Source organism: Schistocerca serialis, chromosome 3, assembly GCF_023864345.2.
Source record: "Schistocerca serialis cubense isolate TAMUIC-IGC-003099 chromosome 3, iqSchSeri2.2, whole genome shotgun sequence".
NCBI classification, from domain to species: Eukaryota; Metazoa; Arthropoda; class Insecta; order Orthoptera; family Acrididae; genus Schistocerca; species Schistocerca serialis.
In genome coordinates, this window is record NC_064640.1 from 917,795,034 (window position 1) to 917,810,220 (window position 15,187).

Below are 15,187 nucleotides of genomic sequence, written 5' to 3' on the forward strand. Positions count from 1 at the left end.
CCCTCTCCAAAATATTGGATGAATGAAACCTCTCCCCAGGCTAACGCCATGCTTACCAACAATGGTCATCCGGGGTAGCACAGAACTGCAATTCATCACTGGACACAATGCGACAGCATTCATCAGCAGTCCATGCTTCCAAGTAATGGTACCATTACAAACACAGCCATTTGTTGTATGGTGCTAACAGCAGCCTATGCAAGGGACAGTAATTTCCTAATCTGGCTGTTGCTAGTCTCTAACCAATGGTGTGGAATGACACACAATGTTGCTGTGAGTCCATTACTTGTCCTCGGGTGGCAGACACAGTTGTGAAGGGGTTACACTGTGCTTAATGCACAACACGGTGATCCTCCCTTGTGGTGGTCAGACATGGCAACTGGAACCTTAACGAGTATGCCTACTCTCACATAGCCCAGAAGTCTTACATCGGACCACTGTCACGTCTAAATACCATAAAAATCTGGATATTGTGCGATTTGATCAGCCAGACAAATGAAGGTCCGCACAAGGTCCTTTTCGTTGTCAGGTGCTGATAACACAGTCTTACACAAGTAGACAGCATCTCTGCATCCTTCACAGAGACCACTCAACATCTGATGCTGCCCTTTACAAACCCTACCAGGCCTGGTAACAACACTAATGCATTCTGGTGACCATTCTGTTACAGAGATTTGCAACTGTAGTAATTTACATACCTGCTGATGGTGTATATGTGTACGAAGTTACAATGACACCTAACCATGTCGTCTGGGTGCTTCACTTTTTTTGTCAAGCAGTGTATTAATGAACTTTACATAATATAAATTGATTCCACTAATCTGTATAAATGCGAAAAACATTTACATCTGACAGTTCTTCACTTAATATGAGAAAGGCACATAATTAACAGGTCCACGAAAATTCCTTTACATGTTTTCTTGTCTTTCTGTACACCATACAAGATTCCAAAGTAAAAGAACAATTTTGATTCTGAAAGTGCTACAGCACAATGAAACACCATTCATGCACTGCAGAAGAAGCTACAGATGAACACACAGAGATTATGCGAAGTGTACATTGCTGATCAGAAAGATTATAATAGAACAATAAGCTGAAATTGGTATAAGTTTCTCCACAGGATATGGCACCTGATAACCAGATGAAAACAAACGTGTGATTGTGATGCAATTCATTATTCAGGAGTCACACAGGACATATTCTGATAACTTTGTAAAAGACATCACAAAGCGTAAAAAATGACATACCTTTATGGCAATATTATACTGAGAAAACGCATTATAATACTTCTTATGCACCTGATAAGATAGTCGGAAAACAGTGAAACTTCTATGCACTTATGGAAACTACACAAAAAAATTGTCCGAGCAGAAATTTAAAAGGTGTGATATCCAAGAAACCTGCATGATTTCTATTTACCATTTCTTTTGGCTTACTTTTCATCAAGCTGAATAATGTCAAAATATTTCCTGCAAAATGTGCTGCATGGCTTTCCTGTATTTAAAGAACAGTACTATAAAATCATCAAAAGCTGCTGTAAAGTGTATTTATTCACAGACAACTAATTTTTGCCAAGAAAACATCTTTAAGTCATTGATTAACATTATATACTGATGCAATGTATGTTAATCTGTGATTTGAAGATGCTCATTTGACCGATGCAGGTTGCCTGTGAATAAACACGCATCACAGCATTTCGTGGTTCTATGATGATGATCTTTGAATAATGGCAGTAAGTAGTGAGAGAGAGAGGTGTAGTTATTTGTTTAAACGTCTATGAAATACATATGTAATGACATTAAATGTGATGAATTGATTGCTTCAAAAAGGAAATTTGAAATGAGACAAGCGATTTTTGTCTAAATTTCTAGTGGTTTGTCAAGTATTGCATGATGTCCATCACTTATTTAATAACTCTGTATAGGACTTACACTGTCTTAAAATTGCCATTCTGAGGTAGCTATGACAACAGTAATCACTTCCAAAGAATACAATTAATTATATCGCATACACAGTTATGTTGTTCATGTGACTGTAATGACAGCATATTATGCGTGGGATTGTGTCTTTGTCTCCGTAAATGAGAATGTAAACATAACTTAAATGATAGAGAGTTCTGGTGCCAAACAAGCTGCTGCTAAGATAATCATTTGATACATAAATTATTGACAGTCATGTATTTGTTGTCTATTTTGCTCTAAAGCATATTTACACTGCTTTGTAGTACTGATTGGCTGCATTTAGTCTTTATATATCATTTTGTCTCTTCTTCTTTTAATTTCATAACAAAGATAATTACTGCATCATTAAAGCTGCAAAAATGATGAAATGAATGTCTTCAGGGAAATATGACACTTTATTTATTTAAAGGTCTTACTGCACTTTCAGAATTTCTGTCAGTTTCAGATTCCACTACATCTACAATATGTTTTAGTAAGTAACTCATTGAATTACTACTAGCATGTGTTAATTGAAAAATCTGTAGACACATGCAATGCTAAGCAAGTTTCTGTTTACAATACTTCAAAATATGAATGTGTAACTGAGCTTACAGATTAAGTGACAGAATGTTAAATAAGTCTAACTATTACCATTTAATCAGCTGGAGATGACTTAAGAGTGATATATTAAGTATATCTCAAAAGGGTCCCGAAAGATTTATTCTAAATTAATAACATTAATTCTGTGACTTAAAATCTTACCCAGCCTTTTTTCTTCTTCTTCCCATGTCCATCTTGTGCATGAGCTGAACTTGAAAGACTGCAGGCTGATGACAGAGAGTTGATACTGGATACAGAGTCAGCAGACAACTGACGAGACATGTTGGTTCCCTTGCCTACAGTGAGAAATATATAAGTAACATGTAGTATGTATGACTACACTCAACACACACACACACACACATCACTTTTGAAGTGAGGGATGGAAAGGGTATTTCATTTAGTTTCTCACAGAAATGATGATCATGGCACACAAATGGAATGAAACACTAATAGTTGACAGCTGTTAGTACTTCAGCCATCATGTCATAATGTAAAATGTTATTCTTCAGCTAGTTTATATATGAACAGTGGCATGGTCGAATCATTTGGAACTCTAAATGTTAATGAAATTTTTTTAAGTATGTCAATTACAACACAGCTAAAGTTAAGAAAATATGAGAAACCATTATTTGAGAATAGTTCAAGTGAAATGTTATTGCTACAAGACAGAATGAAATAAGACAGACAAGGAAATTTGAACTACAAAGACAGCTTGAATGAGCAATGCAAACAGGAGGAAGCATTTGGAAGTACACGTTGCTTCATGTATTACATGCCTTCAAATGACAATGATGATATTTGAGTCTCACTAAAGTCGCATCTTACTCACATTTATTGTCTTCTACTCAACCTATGATCATAAACATGCACAGTGGTTGACATATAACACTGATTACCCTCTGTAAAGGGAAATGGTATAAAGAGAAGGGTAGACTTCTAAGAAGACTATAATAGTAGCACTTTTCTACCAACAATTTCATCTGCGGATGATAGTATTTTATAGGATTTTTGGGCAAGATTCCTGAGAGATGTATCAGAAACTCACATGGCAGAAAAAAACATAATACCATAAACCACTTAATGCTTGTTTTATGCACACTGGGTATTAGATTCATTAGCACACTGTAAAGCCAAATTCAAAGAAAAATTAATAAATACAGATGTTTTGGTTTCTTTTACAACAAAGAGATAACAGATAAAAATTCTGATGAATAAATGTACTTAATAACTACAAACTCAAATGATAACATAAATGATGAAGCACGTATTAGTGAAAGATGCAGTGCTCTATATTGTTAACAACTACCATTTAGTGCAGCAGTGGCATTAATCGTGTGCCTTCGAGCCAGTGATGGAGACATACTCTGTATATGAGCTGAAGTTAGGCCTGCTTCTACACTTTGCTTCCGAAGTAGTTCTATAGTCTGCCGTAACTCAAGCAGCTCAGAGTCCTACAACAAGCAAACAGGACAGATGTAAATTTTTGTGTTTAGTGTGACAATTTCTCAGTTCAATAATGAGTTATACAATAAGTGTTCACTAGTCTCTAATGTATTTCAAACTAAAGATTAACAACTACAGTACTCGAAACCATGTTTATAACTGACTGTGCCTTAAGAGGGTAGTCAGAGAGAGAGAGAGAGAGAGAGAGAGAGAGAGAGAGAGAGAGAGAGAGAGAGAGAGAGAGAGAGAGAGGGGGGGGGGGGGAGGCAGCAGTGGATATTCTTCTTCAGGAACAAGAAAGCTGAACAGGGTGGCTGGACAAGATGAGTTAATACTGGTGAAAAATGTGCAACCTGGAATAGAATAGTCTGGTGGTGATGAAGCAAACTCTTACATTAAAGACTACCTTTTGTTACAACTGGTATATAGGAATACACAAATAATCGTCTAATTCCATTAAGTACACAAATAGATTATACAACACAAGGCATAATTACTTTGACTACTGAACTCTGTAAGGCAGCACATTCTCCTTTAAATTTCAGAATGCAAGAGAACAATTTTAAATGAAAAGAGTTTGCCAGAAAGTAAATCAGTTTCATTTTATCCATGATGGAAATGGATTAAGAGTGTGACAGTGCCTAAGAACAAGTACTATGTCACAAAATGCTTTTTATAGAAGCACTCTGGATTACAAACATTGTGGATTGATTTTCAAGTACTACTTTTATTCACAGCACACTCTTACATCACATATTGGCCATTTATTACACTGTGATCAGTTTCACACCATACAAATGCAGTAACTCAATAATGAGTTATACAATAAGTGTTCACTAGTCTCTAATGTATTTCAAACTAAAGATTAACAACTACAGTACTCGAAACCATGTTTATAACTGACTGTGCCTTAAGAGGGTAGTCAGAGAGAGAGAGAGAGAGAGAGAGAGAGAGAGAGAGAGAGAGAGAGAGAGAGAGAGAGAGAGAGAGAGAGAGAGAGGGGGGGGGGAGGCAGCAGTGGATATTCTTCTTCAGGAACAAGAAAGCTGAACAGGGTGGCTGGACAAGATGAGTTAATACTGGTGAAAAATGTGCAACCTGGAATAGAATAGTCTGGTGGTGATGAAGCAAACTCTTACATTAAAGACTACCTTTTGTTACAACTGGTATATAGGAATACACAAATAATCGTCTAATTCCATTAAGTACACAAATAGATTATACAACACAAGGCATAATTACTTTGACTACTGAACTCTGTAAGGCAGCACATTCTCCTTTAAATTTCAGAATGCAAGAGAACAATTTTAAATGAAAAGAGTTTGCCAGAAAGTAAATCAGTTTCATTTTATCCATGATGGAAATGGATTAAGAGTGTGACAGTGCCTAAGAACAAGTACTATGTCACAAAATGCTTTTTATAGAAGCACTCTGGATTACAAACATTGTGGATTGATTTTCAAGTACTACTTTTATTCACAGCACACTCTTACATCACATATTGGCCATTTATTACACTGTGATCAGTTTCACACCATACAAATGCAGTAACTTCAAGATGGCGGAAGGATTTTAAATGAACTGCGCATTATTATTATTATTATTATTATTATTATTATTATTACTAAACAATAATATTATTAATAATACAATAAACATTTCTACATTTATAAATGTAGCTATTATTCATCTCTGAAATTAAACCGAGCTTATTTCATACTGTAGCACCAAATGACAGGAAGATGAGCAGTTGATTTCTTCGTAAAATTTGTAGATCATTCTCATGTCTGTCCAAGTATGAAAATTTAAGAAATTACTTTTGAGCTGCTTCTGAATATTGTGTGTCCTATCATTTAAGCAAATTGTTATAAACAAACACTGAGAAAATCTAAATTTTTTATGAGAAGTCTCACATAGTCCCACATCAAGAAAAAACCAGATCAGATATGTCACCAGAATCTAAAACAAAGTAGCAACATGTCTTTTGGTAATAGTTCTGATGGATCTGCATCATTTTAATGCCCCTTCCTCTGTAAAAAGCGCTAAATTTGTTCTGCTCCTACACTGCAAAGACAGAATGACACAACAGCCCATAATTTACACTGATAAGGACATACTGTAGTAGTAGTCGTCCCTATGGAAAGATTTCAGTTCACATGAGGGAAAATACTCAATTCCAGCAGATCTGAGCTGCAGCAGGGACTAGTCAAGAGATCCACCCCCATCCCATGAAAAGAGGGTTGGAGGAAGAATTAAAATTTACCAATAGGAAAGGCATACATGGATGTTACATTAACAGTGTTAAGACAAATGAGAAGAGACTTTGCCCTTCGAATTTAAGTGTTAGATGCATATCTCATCATGAAAGTGAATGGAGATTTGCCATCCTCATGACCATTTCATTAAATAAAAAAATTTTAAAGTATAGATCTTTTAATTCCTAGACCACAATTTTCCTATTACAATTCAAGTACAATAACCAGTTTTGGTTGCTTTGTACAACCATCTTCAGATAGTTCAAAACACAAAAAAAGCAGTGAATATGCACTGGAGAGCATCATTACCTGTAGTCATGCAATGAAATGCATTTGTAAATACCAAGGCAATGACAGTATGTAGTTTAAAAATGTCACAGTGAACAAACCAGGTAGTAGCCCATGATCTTAGAGGATTATGGTAATAATGAAGGAAAATGGCCAGTTGCATGAGCAAAAGTTGCATCAGAAGCTCATTATTTTCAACTATTAGCAGGTATTACAGCCTCAAGACTGGTGGGTTTGTGACATTTTCTTTTTATTCTTCAACCTGTACACATTTTTTAAAGATGGCAATTTCATAAACCATGCAGGATCATTCGTTTGTAAGAGAGTCTATGGAAAAGTTGACAATTTTTGGAACTGCTGCATATACTGTTCTCATTATAAAACCTGCTACAAAATTGAAAATTATGAGCTTTTAATGCAATTTTTGCTCGTGCAACTGGCTATTTTCCTTCATTATTATTAAAGTCCTTAGAGATTACAGTCTACAATCTGGCTTGCTCATGGTTATGTTTTTAAACTACATACTGTCATTGTCTTGGCATTTACGAATGCATGTCATTGTATGACTACAGCTAACGATGCTTTCCAATGCGTATTCACTGCTTTTATACATTTTGAAAAATGTGAAGATGGTTGCACAAAGCAACCGAAACTTGTTATTGGACTTTTAACTGTAATAAGAAAACTGTATTTTAGGCATTAAAAATTTTTTACTTCAAAAAATTTTTGTTAAATAAACTACATTAAGAATGCTGTCTTCTCCCTGACTATTTCAGGCTTCACAAATTAATCACCATTTATTTTGGTATTCTGCATTCTGTAACTTTGATAATGATGATAAACTATGTATACATAGTTCCACGAAATTCAAGTGAAAAGCCAGATATCAGTAACTTGCTGCCGTGATATTTTGGCACAAAGTCTTCTGGCCATCTTCAGGTGAACACTGGCGAAACTACACTGTGTTCCCCTATTTATATTGAAGATATTGTCAACTTTACCTTTCTCTCAGCTGTTGAAGTAAGGTGCTGAAGTCGCTGTGTCATATTTGATAAGGATTGCTCAAATGCAGACACAACATGTGCCTAAAAAAAAGGAAAACAAATATTAGTTCTTCTGAGTTTATGCAACTGGATCACTTATGAATAAATTATACTATTGTACACATACAATGATGTATAGAATTAAAGATGCAAGGAGTTCCGAAATGCATTAGGAGGCCTAATACCAAATGTATCATCATAAGGGAAATCCCAGGATGTAAACAACATACTGACTGAAATTTAGACAGACAACCTCATGTACCGAGGAATGATGGGTGGTACATAGGTACACTGTTCTCTTGAGCTTGTATGGCTGCATATATTACTAATTGCAATTATGAATTTTAATTTGAAACAAGGCATACAAACTTCACTACTGATAACATTCAATAACTTTGCTGTCATTTCAGTTTACAAAAATAATTAAGTTTCTTTTTATTTATTTTCAACCCAACTGGACAGCCATGCACTTTAAAGCACTGCTCACAGGACAGGACAGTAAGCCGGTCCAGACTGAATCTTCCTGGTGGATTAACAATGAGGGTAACCGAGCTGGCTGACCTGGATGTGGTTTTTACACTGTTTGACATATCCTACTAGGTGAATACCAGGCTGATACCTAAGTGCCACTTCAGTTACACAATGTGCAAACACAAAGAACACTTTTGCTCACTTGAACATGAATAACACTCCACACAGACAGTTGGAGTACACATATTCTGTCCTGGAGGGGAGGGGTTTGTAATGGGCTGGCGACAGGAAGGGCATCTGACCACCACTTCAATGCAAAATATGTAAACTAACTATGCCGTCCCTGTGCTGATGTGGGACAAAAGCACAAGAAAAAGAAAAACAAGAAATTACTGTCCATTTTCCATTTTTTTCAATTTTGCAGTAGCAGAGCTCTAACGATATAATGTCATATGCAACTAGTGGACAGTTGAGAACAGTAAAATGAGGACTGCACATCGATATCCTGGAAAAGACTCTAGAAAAAAAATGATTCCTATATTGTACTAGTGAGAGATATGCATCTAGTGCAAAAAAGTACAATGTGCAAAGATATTTGGAATTCAAAAAAGAATTCTACAGTAAAATCTGGCAATTAAGTTTATAGGCCTGTGTCATTTGAATTCATCTACTGCAGACCTATAAGAAATATACCAAGCTTGAATATAATGGATGTTCTTTACGAGAACAGACTTCTCAAAATATTCAGTAGTGATTTTTAAGTGGTGGTTATGTGAAACTGAGTTACCTTGAAAGTGTACAAAATTGCATCTGACACGCGCAACAAAACTTGTTGTGCTTGCAGAGTCTTTTCTTGAAATAAACTATGTGATCAGAAATATCCAAACAGACCCAAAAACATACATTTATCATATTAGGCGCATTTTGCTGCCATCTACTGCCAGATACTCCTGTGAGAGACCTCAGTGGTCATTAGACACCTTGAGACAGCAGACTGCGGCCCTCCATGGAACTCACGGACTTTGAACGTGGTCAGGTGATTTGGTGCCACTTGAGTCCTACGTCTGTATGCGAGATTTCCACACTCCCAAACATCCTTAGGTCCACTGCTACTGATGTGATAGTGAAGTGGAAACGTGAAGGGACACATACAGCACAAAAGCATACAGGCCAACCTGCATGAGAGACAGAAACCGCTGACAGTTGAAGAGGGTTGTAACGTGTAATAGGCAGACATCTATACAGACCATCACGCAGGAATTCCGAACTACATCAGGATCCAGAATGAGATTTTCACTCTGCAGCAGAGTGTGCACTGATATGAAACTTCCTGACAGATTAAAACTGTGTGCCCGACCGAGACTCAAACTTGGGATCTTTTGCCTTTTGCAGGCAAGTGCTCTACCATCTGAGCTACCGAAGCACAACTCACGCCCGGTCGTCACAGCTTTACTTCTGCCAGTATCTCGTCTCCTACCCTACAAACTTTACAGAAGCTCTCCTGCGAACCTTGCAGAACTAGCACTCCTGAAAGAAATGATACTGCGGAGACATGGCATAGCCACAGCCTGGGGGATGTTTCCAGAATGAGATTTTCACTCTGCATTAGGATCCACTGCAAGTTCTATGACTGTTAGGTGGGGGGTGAGAAAACTTGGATTTCAGGGTCGAGCAGCTGCTCATAAGTCACACATCACACTGGTAAATGCCAAACGATGCCCCACATGGTGTAAGGCATGTAAACATTGGACGGTTGAACAGTGGAAAAACGTGTGGAGTGACAAATCATGGTACACAATGTGGCGATCCAATGGCAAGGTGTGGGTAGGGCCAATGTCCGGTGAATGTCATCTGCTAGCATGTGCAGTCCCCAACAGTAAAATTTGGAAGTGGTGGTGTTATAATGTGGTCGTGTTTTTCATGGAGGGGGCTTGGACCCCTTGTTGTTTTGCATGGCACTATCACACCACAGGCCTACACTGATGTTTTAAGCACCTTCCTGCGACCCACTGTTGAAGAGCAATTCGGGGATGGCGATTGCATCTTTCAACACGATAGAGCACCTGTTCATAATGCACGGCCTGTGGCAGAGTGGTTACATGACAATAACGTCCCTGTAATGGACTGGCCTGCAAAGAGTCCTGACCTGAATGCTATAGAACACCTTTGGGATGTTTTACAATGCTGACTTCATGCCAGGCTTCACCAAACAACATCGATACCTCTTCTCATTGCAGCACTCCCCAAGAAACCTTCCAGACCTGACTTCATGCCAGGCTTCACCAAACAACATCGATACCTCTTCTCATTGCAGCACTCCCCAAGAAACCTTCCAGACCTGATTGAACGTATTCCTGTGAGAGTGGAAGGTGTCATCAAGGCTAAGGGTAGGCCGACACCATATTGAATTCCAGCATTACCAATGGAGGGCACTGTGAACTAGTAAGTTATTTTCAGCCAGGTATCCAGATACCTTTGCTCACATAGTGTAAAATAAATTTTAAGACTAACTTTTCCGACAGAAATACAACGTCATTTTTAACCAGCACATGTATTGATGATTTAATAAGTTCCAGAATGTTAGCAAATTTTTCTCCACAAATGGAGGTAACAAACATCCAGTATTATTGGGAAAAAGACAGGTCCTGACTAAAACAAAATCAAAAGTGAACCAATTTAGAGAGTATAGAATATATAAGGAGGGGGACTATTGGGGATGGGGGAATTGCACACAAAAAGCATATCTCTCAGTACAAATGGAAAAATTTTGAATTATAATTTCTTTAGCAATAACAGTAAATCTGACATTAATATGTGCAAGAGAGTTTTTCCACACATTTATTGTAATATTTACTAGTTTTTACTCACATTGGTAGATAACTGGCTTGTAAGAGTGTGGACTTTCTCTTGTGCATCCATCAGCTCTCTCCTCAGTTTTCGGATTTCATGTGCTTGCTTCTCTTCAGCAGTACTGTACAAGGATGATGTTGTTGATACTAGACTTACTGATGAACCATGTACTAGAAAATAAAAAGCATATTATTGCAGCTCATTGCTGCTCAACTGAGAATAATTTATACACAAAATTGTGAAATTTGTCATTTCAGTTGTTATCAGCAATAGATTTTTGGATAAGACAAAAGATCTAATCATACATCAAATCTGTTTGAAACACTTCTGTAGAGTAAAATATCTGTGAAATTAAGCCTGTGAACTAATAAATATAAATGTATAAGTTACATGAAATGTAACAATGGGTAGTACTACTGTAATGCAATACATCATCAGTATTTGAATAACATATTTTAAATAAATCTCAGAAAATAATTTTCTTGCTATTTTATTGCAACAGTAGGCTACCAGCAATTTTCAACTGCTATCACACTCCTCAGTATGCAGCTTAAGAAATACACATCAAATAAGTCAGTTATCTAAAATGAAAGTGAATGCTAGGGGAGGAGCAAATGATATTCAATCATTACTGTGACATTATTATGTTTCCTCATGAATTCAAAGATATCCAATGAAGACTCTAGAACAGCTAAACAATACAGTTTATTTTTAAACTGGACAACTTTATTATTTTCCTGGCCTTATTTGTCAACACTCCCATTTCTTTATATAAACTAGAATGAGTGTTGAATATATAATTTAATTTTTAAGCAACAATAACTATCTATTCTGTATTCTGAAACTGCTGTTCTCACCTTCATCATCTTTAGAGTTTGTTTTGGACAGCAAACCAGAGTAAGGCGACATGCTGGTGCGGCTCAAAACATGACTAGATGCAGAAGATGTAATAGGGGACACAGGATAGTTGAATCTGGAAATGAGCAAAAAATTTATAAACACATTTGACACATATGAGGGGTGTTTGAACAGTACTTCCAAAAATAAAAATTACTAACATGTTTGGGGTAAAATTTTTTTTTATTTCTCGACAGTCTCCTTTTAGACTTATACACTTCATCCAATGCTGATCTAATTTGTTGATCCCTTCCGAATAATAGGAATTGTCCAAGTCTGCAAAATAGCTATTAGATGCTGCAATCACCTCCTCGTTTGAATAAAATCTATGTCCCGCCAGCCATTTCCTCAAATCGGAGAACAAATAGTAGTAGGGAGCCAAGTCTGGATGTAAAATGGGGGATGTGAAAATGAGTTGGAATACTATTTCCATCAATTTTGTGACCACAACTGCTGAGGTGTGTGCTGGTGCATTGTCGTGATGGAAAAGGACTTTTTTGCGGTCCAATCGCCAGCGTTTTTCTTGCAGCTCAGTTTTCAAATGGTCCAAGAACGATGAATAATATGCACCTGTAATAGTTTTACTCTTTTCCAGATAGTCGATGAAGATTATCCCTTGCGAATCCCAAAAGACAGTCGCCATAACCTTTCTGGCCGAAGGAATGGTCTTCACCTTTTTTGGTGCAGATTCTCCCTTGGTAATCCATTGTTTAAACTGTTGTTTGGTCTCAGGAGTATAGTAATGTATCCATGTTTCATCCAAAGTGACGAAACGATGCTTAAAGTCCTGTGGATTCTTCCTGAACAGCTGCAAAAGATCCTTGAACACTTCACACAATTCCGTTTTTGGTCAAGCGTGAGCAATCGCGGAACCCATCTTGCGGATAGTTTTCTCATCTCCAAATGTTTATGCAAAATATTATGTACCCATTCATTTGAGGTGCCCACAGCACTAGCAATCTTACGCACCTTAACTCTTCTGTCACCCATCACCATATCATGGATTTTATCAATGATTTCTGGAGTCGTAACCTCCACAGGGCGTCCAGAACGTTCAGCATCACTTGTGCCCATATGGGCACTCCGAAAATTTTTAAACCACTTATAAACTGTTCTAATCAAAATTTCAGAGTCACCGTAATGTTTATCAAGCTTCTCTTTAGTCTCCTGAGGTGTTTTGCCTTTCATAAAGTAATGTTTAATCACCACACGAAATTCTTTTTCGTCCATTTTTTGACAATCACTGTACCTATTTGATTCACACGAATGCCAAACACAAAGAAATAGACCAATATGGCTGAAACTTGGTGTGCGTGCTTTCCAAAGATGCTACTAACTAAACATGACCTCGATATGCGCCGGTGGTGCCATCTCTTGGACTCTGCATGGGCCTTTCAAACGCCCCTCGTATTTTTGCACACAAAATGATACAACTGTTTATAGTTGCTTCTGTAATGACTACTGCAGTAGCTTTATACATGTACATATCAGGTAAACATCAACTTATAAAACTCACAAAAACAACTGTTATGGGCCACTGGTATGCTACTATACACATTAGTTGCCAGCGGTGATGTCACTGGTGTCAACAGCATCGCCATGTGTGGAAATACATTGATTCAGCTTTTGATAAAGCTACTTCAACCTAATGAACACTGGATCCCATGCCATGTTGAGCTCAGGCTACTATCTCCATTAAGGGTGCTACCAATGATTTTTATTTTGATGGCTTCTTGAATTATACAGTCCCAGAAGACACTAGTGCGATCCATGACAAAGGCTTAGTCACATTTGATACAGTAACCATTTTCTAATGTGTGTGTGTGTGTGTGTGTGTGTGTGTGTGTGTGTGTGTGTGTGTGCGCGCAGCTAAAGTATATTTTTCGGGCTAGCATAGACAATGAAACCTCTCATGTTCCTTTCTGTGTTGTCCTACAGTACACACCATTTGACCAATGTAAGACTGGCTATAACCGCAAGGTATTTTGTAGACCTCAGGTGTTCTGACAACTGCTGCGTCTTTTAACTGGTCTCAGTAATTGCCAGATTTTTTTTCAGAGTCCTGAAGACTGATTTGATTTTGTGTCTTATCAGCAGGCAAATTATTTTGTCTGACACAGAGCCTCAAAACAGCACTCAAAACAGTAAAAGAGCAACTTCCTTTTCCTGCTACTCATCAGTGGTCTTATTGTGATTCCTGCTTAAGATCATTTCACTTATTTGGTGAACATAGTAGCCACTGTTCCTGAAGGCGTTGCATATGTGGCTCAGCTCATGAGGTAGGTTATCAGTGCCTGATATTGTTCTTGCATGATCTATCAATGATTGTAACATAGTGCACTTCTGTGCTACACGGTGATGGTGTGCAAGTACAGATCAGTGTACACAGCTTTTCTGTAGGTGCTGTGGTCAAGATATCCATTATATATGTGGTGGACCAAGATGTCAACAAAGTGCAATGCATTGTATTTTTATACTTCCATAGTGAACTCAATGTTACTGTTAATTCTGTTGAGATATTCCAAGAACTTGTCAAGTTTTTCACATCTTTGGGGCCAAATGACAAACATGTCATCAACATACCAGAAGAAACAAATAGGCCTTAATGGCACTGTCTCTAAGGCAATAACCTCACAATTCTGCCTAAAGAGATTTGCAACAGCTGGAGCTAACAGACTTTACAGTACAACACCACTCACCTGGTCATAAAACACTGGTTGTTGTACAGAAAAAAAAATATAAGAGTGTGCCTAAATCACCAATAATACCCTTAATAGAGAGGGCGGCCTGGTGTTGGATCCATCAACTGTGCAGTTTAAATGGGCGTACCATACACAGAGTCAATGTATGTCCATATACGGTGATGCTGTGAGCACCAGTGATCTCACAGCCAGCATATACAATGAGGCTGTGTGCACCAGTGATCTCACATCCAGCAGCTATAGTATGTAAGGGTGAACCAGCAGCCCATCGGCAGTCATACCACTTAACAATGCTCACAAACTATTTTGTCGAAAGCCCATAACATTTCAACCACTTGACATGGTTAGTAGCTGGAGAACATTTTATTCAATGTTACCACCACACCACTATGCAGTCTTACAGTACATTCCTCTATGGGACAGAAATGTGGCGCAGTTTAAATGTAAGGGGAAACTGTTGTCAATATGACTTATTTATTGAGCTACTGTGCTGCCATGATGAGAAGACAATTCCACAATTTGCTATGGTATTCCATCACATCAACACCGCCAGCTCCTGGAGGATATGTTGTCATGCCAGCTTCATCCAACTACGAGAAAGGATACACAATACCAGGCAGTTGTGCATCACGGACAGATTTACTATTGAAATTTCGGGACAGCACTTTTCAGGAGGAGTCAGACAACATATTACC

At 37.7% G+C, this 15,187-nt stretch overlaps 1 protein-coding gene across 3 annotated transcripts in view; it reads right to left on the reverse strand.

Annotated features, from left to right (window-relative positions):
• The window catches only part of LOC126471177 (protein sickie-like), a 749,505-nt gene that overhangs the window by 68,348 nt on the left and 665,970 nt on the right, over window positions 1-15,187 (reverse strand). For all 3 annotated transcript variants that reach the window (XM_050099283.1, XM_050099285.1, XM_050099284.1), the window contains 5 exons: window positions 11,751-11,866; window positions 10,912-11,063; window positions 7,531-7,614; window positions 3,850-3,994; window positions 2,703-2,836 (listed from right to left, as the gene is read on the reverse strand). In XM_050099283.1, the coding sequence (XP_049955240.1) occupies window positions 2,703-2,836; window positions 3,850-3,994; window positions 7,531-7,614; window positions 10,912-11,063; window positions 11,751-11,866 (631 nt within the window). The remainder of the gene's footprint in view (window positions 1-2,702; window positions 2,837-3,849; window positions 3,995-7,530; window positions 7,615-10,911; window positions 11,064-11,750; window positions 11,867-15,187) is intronic.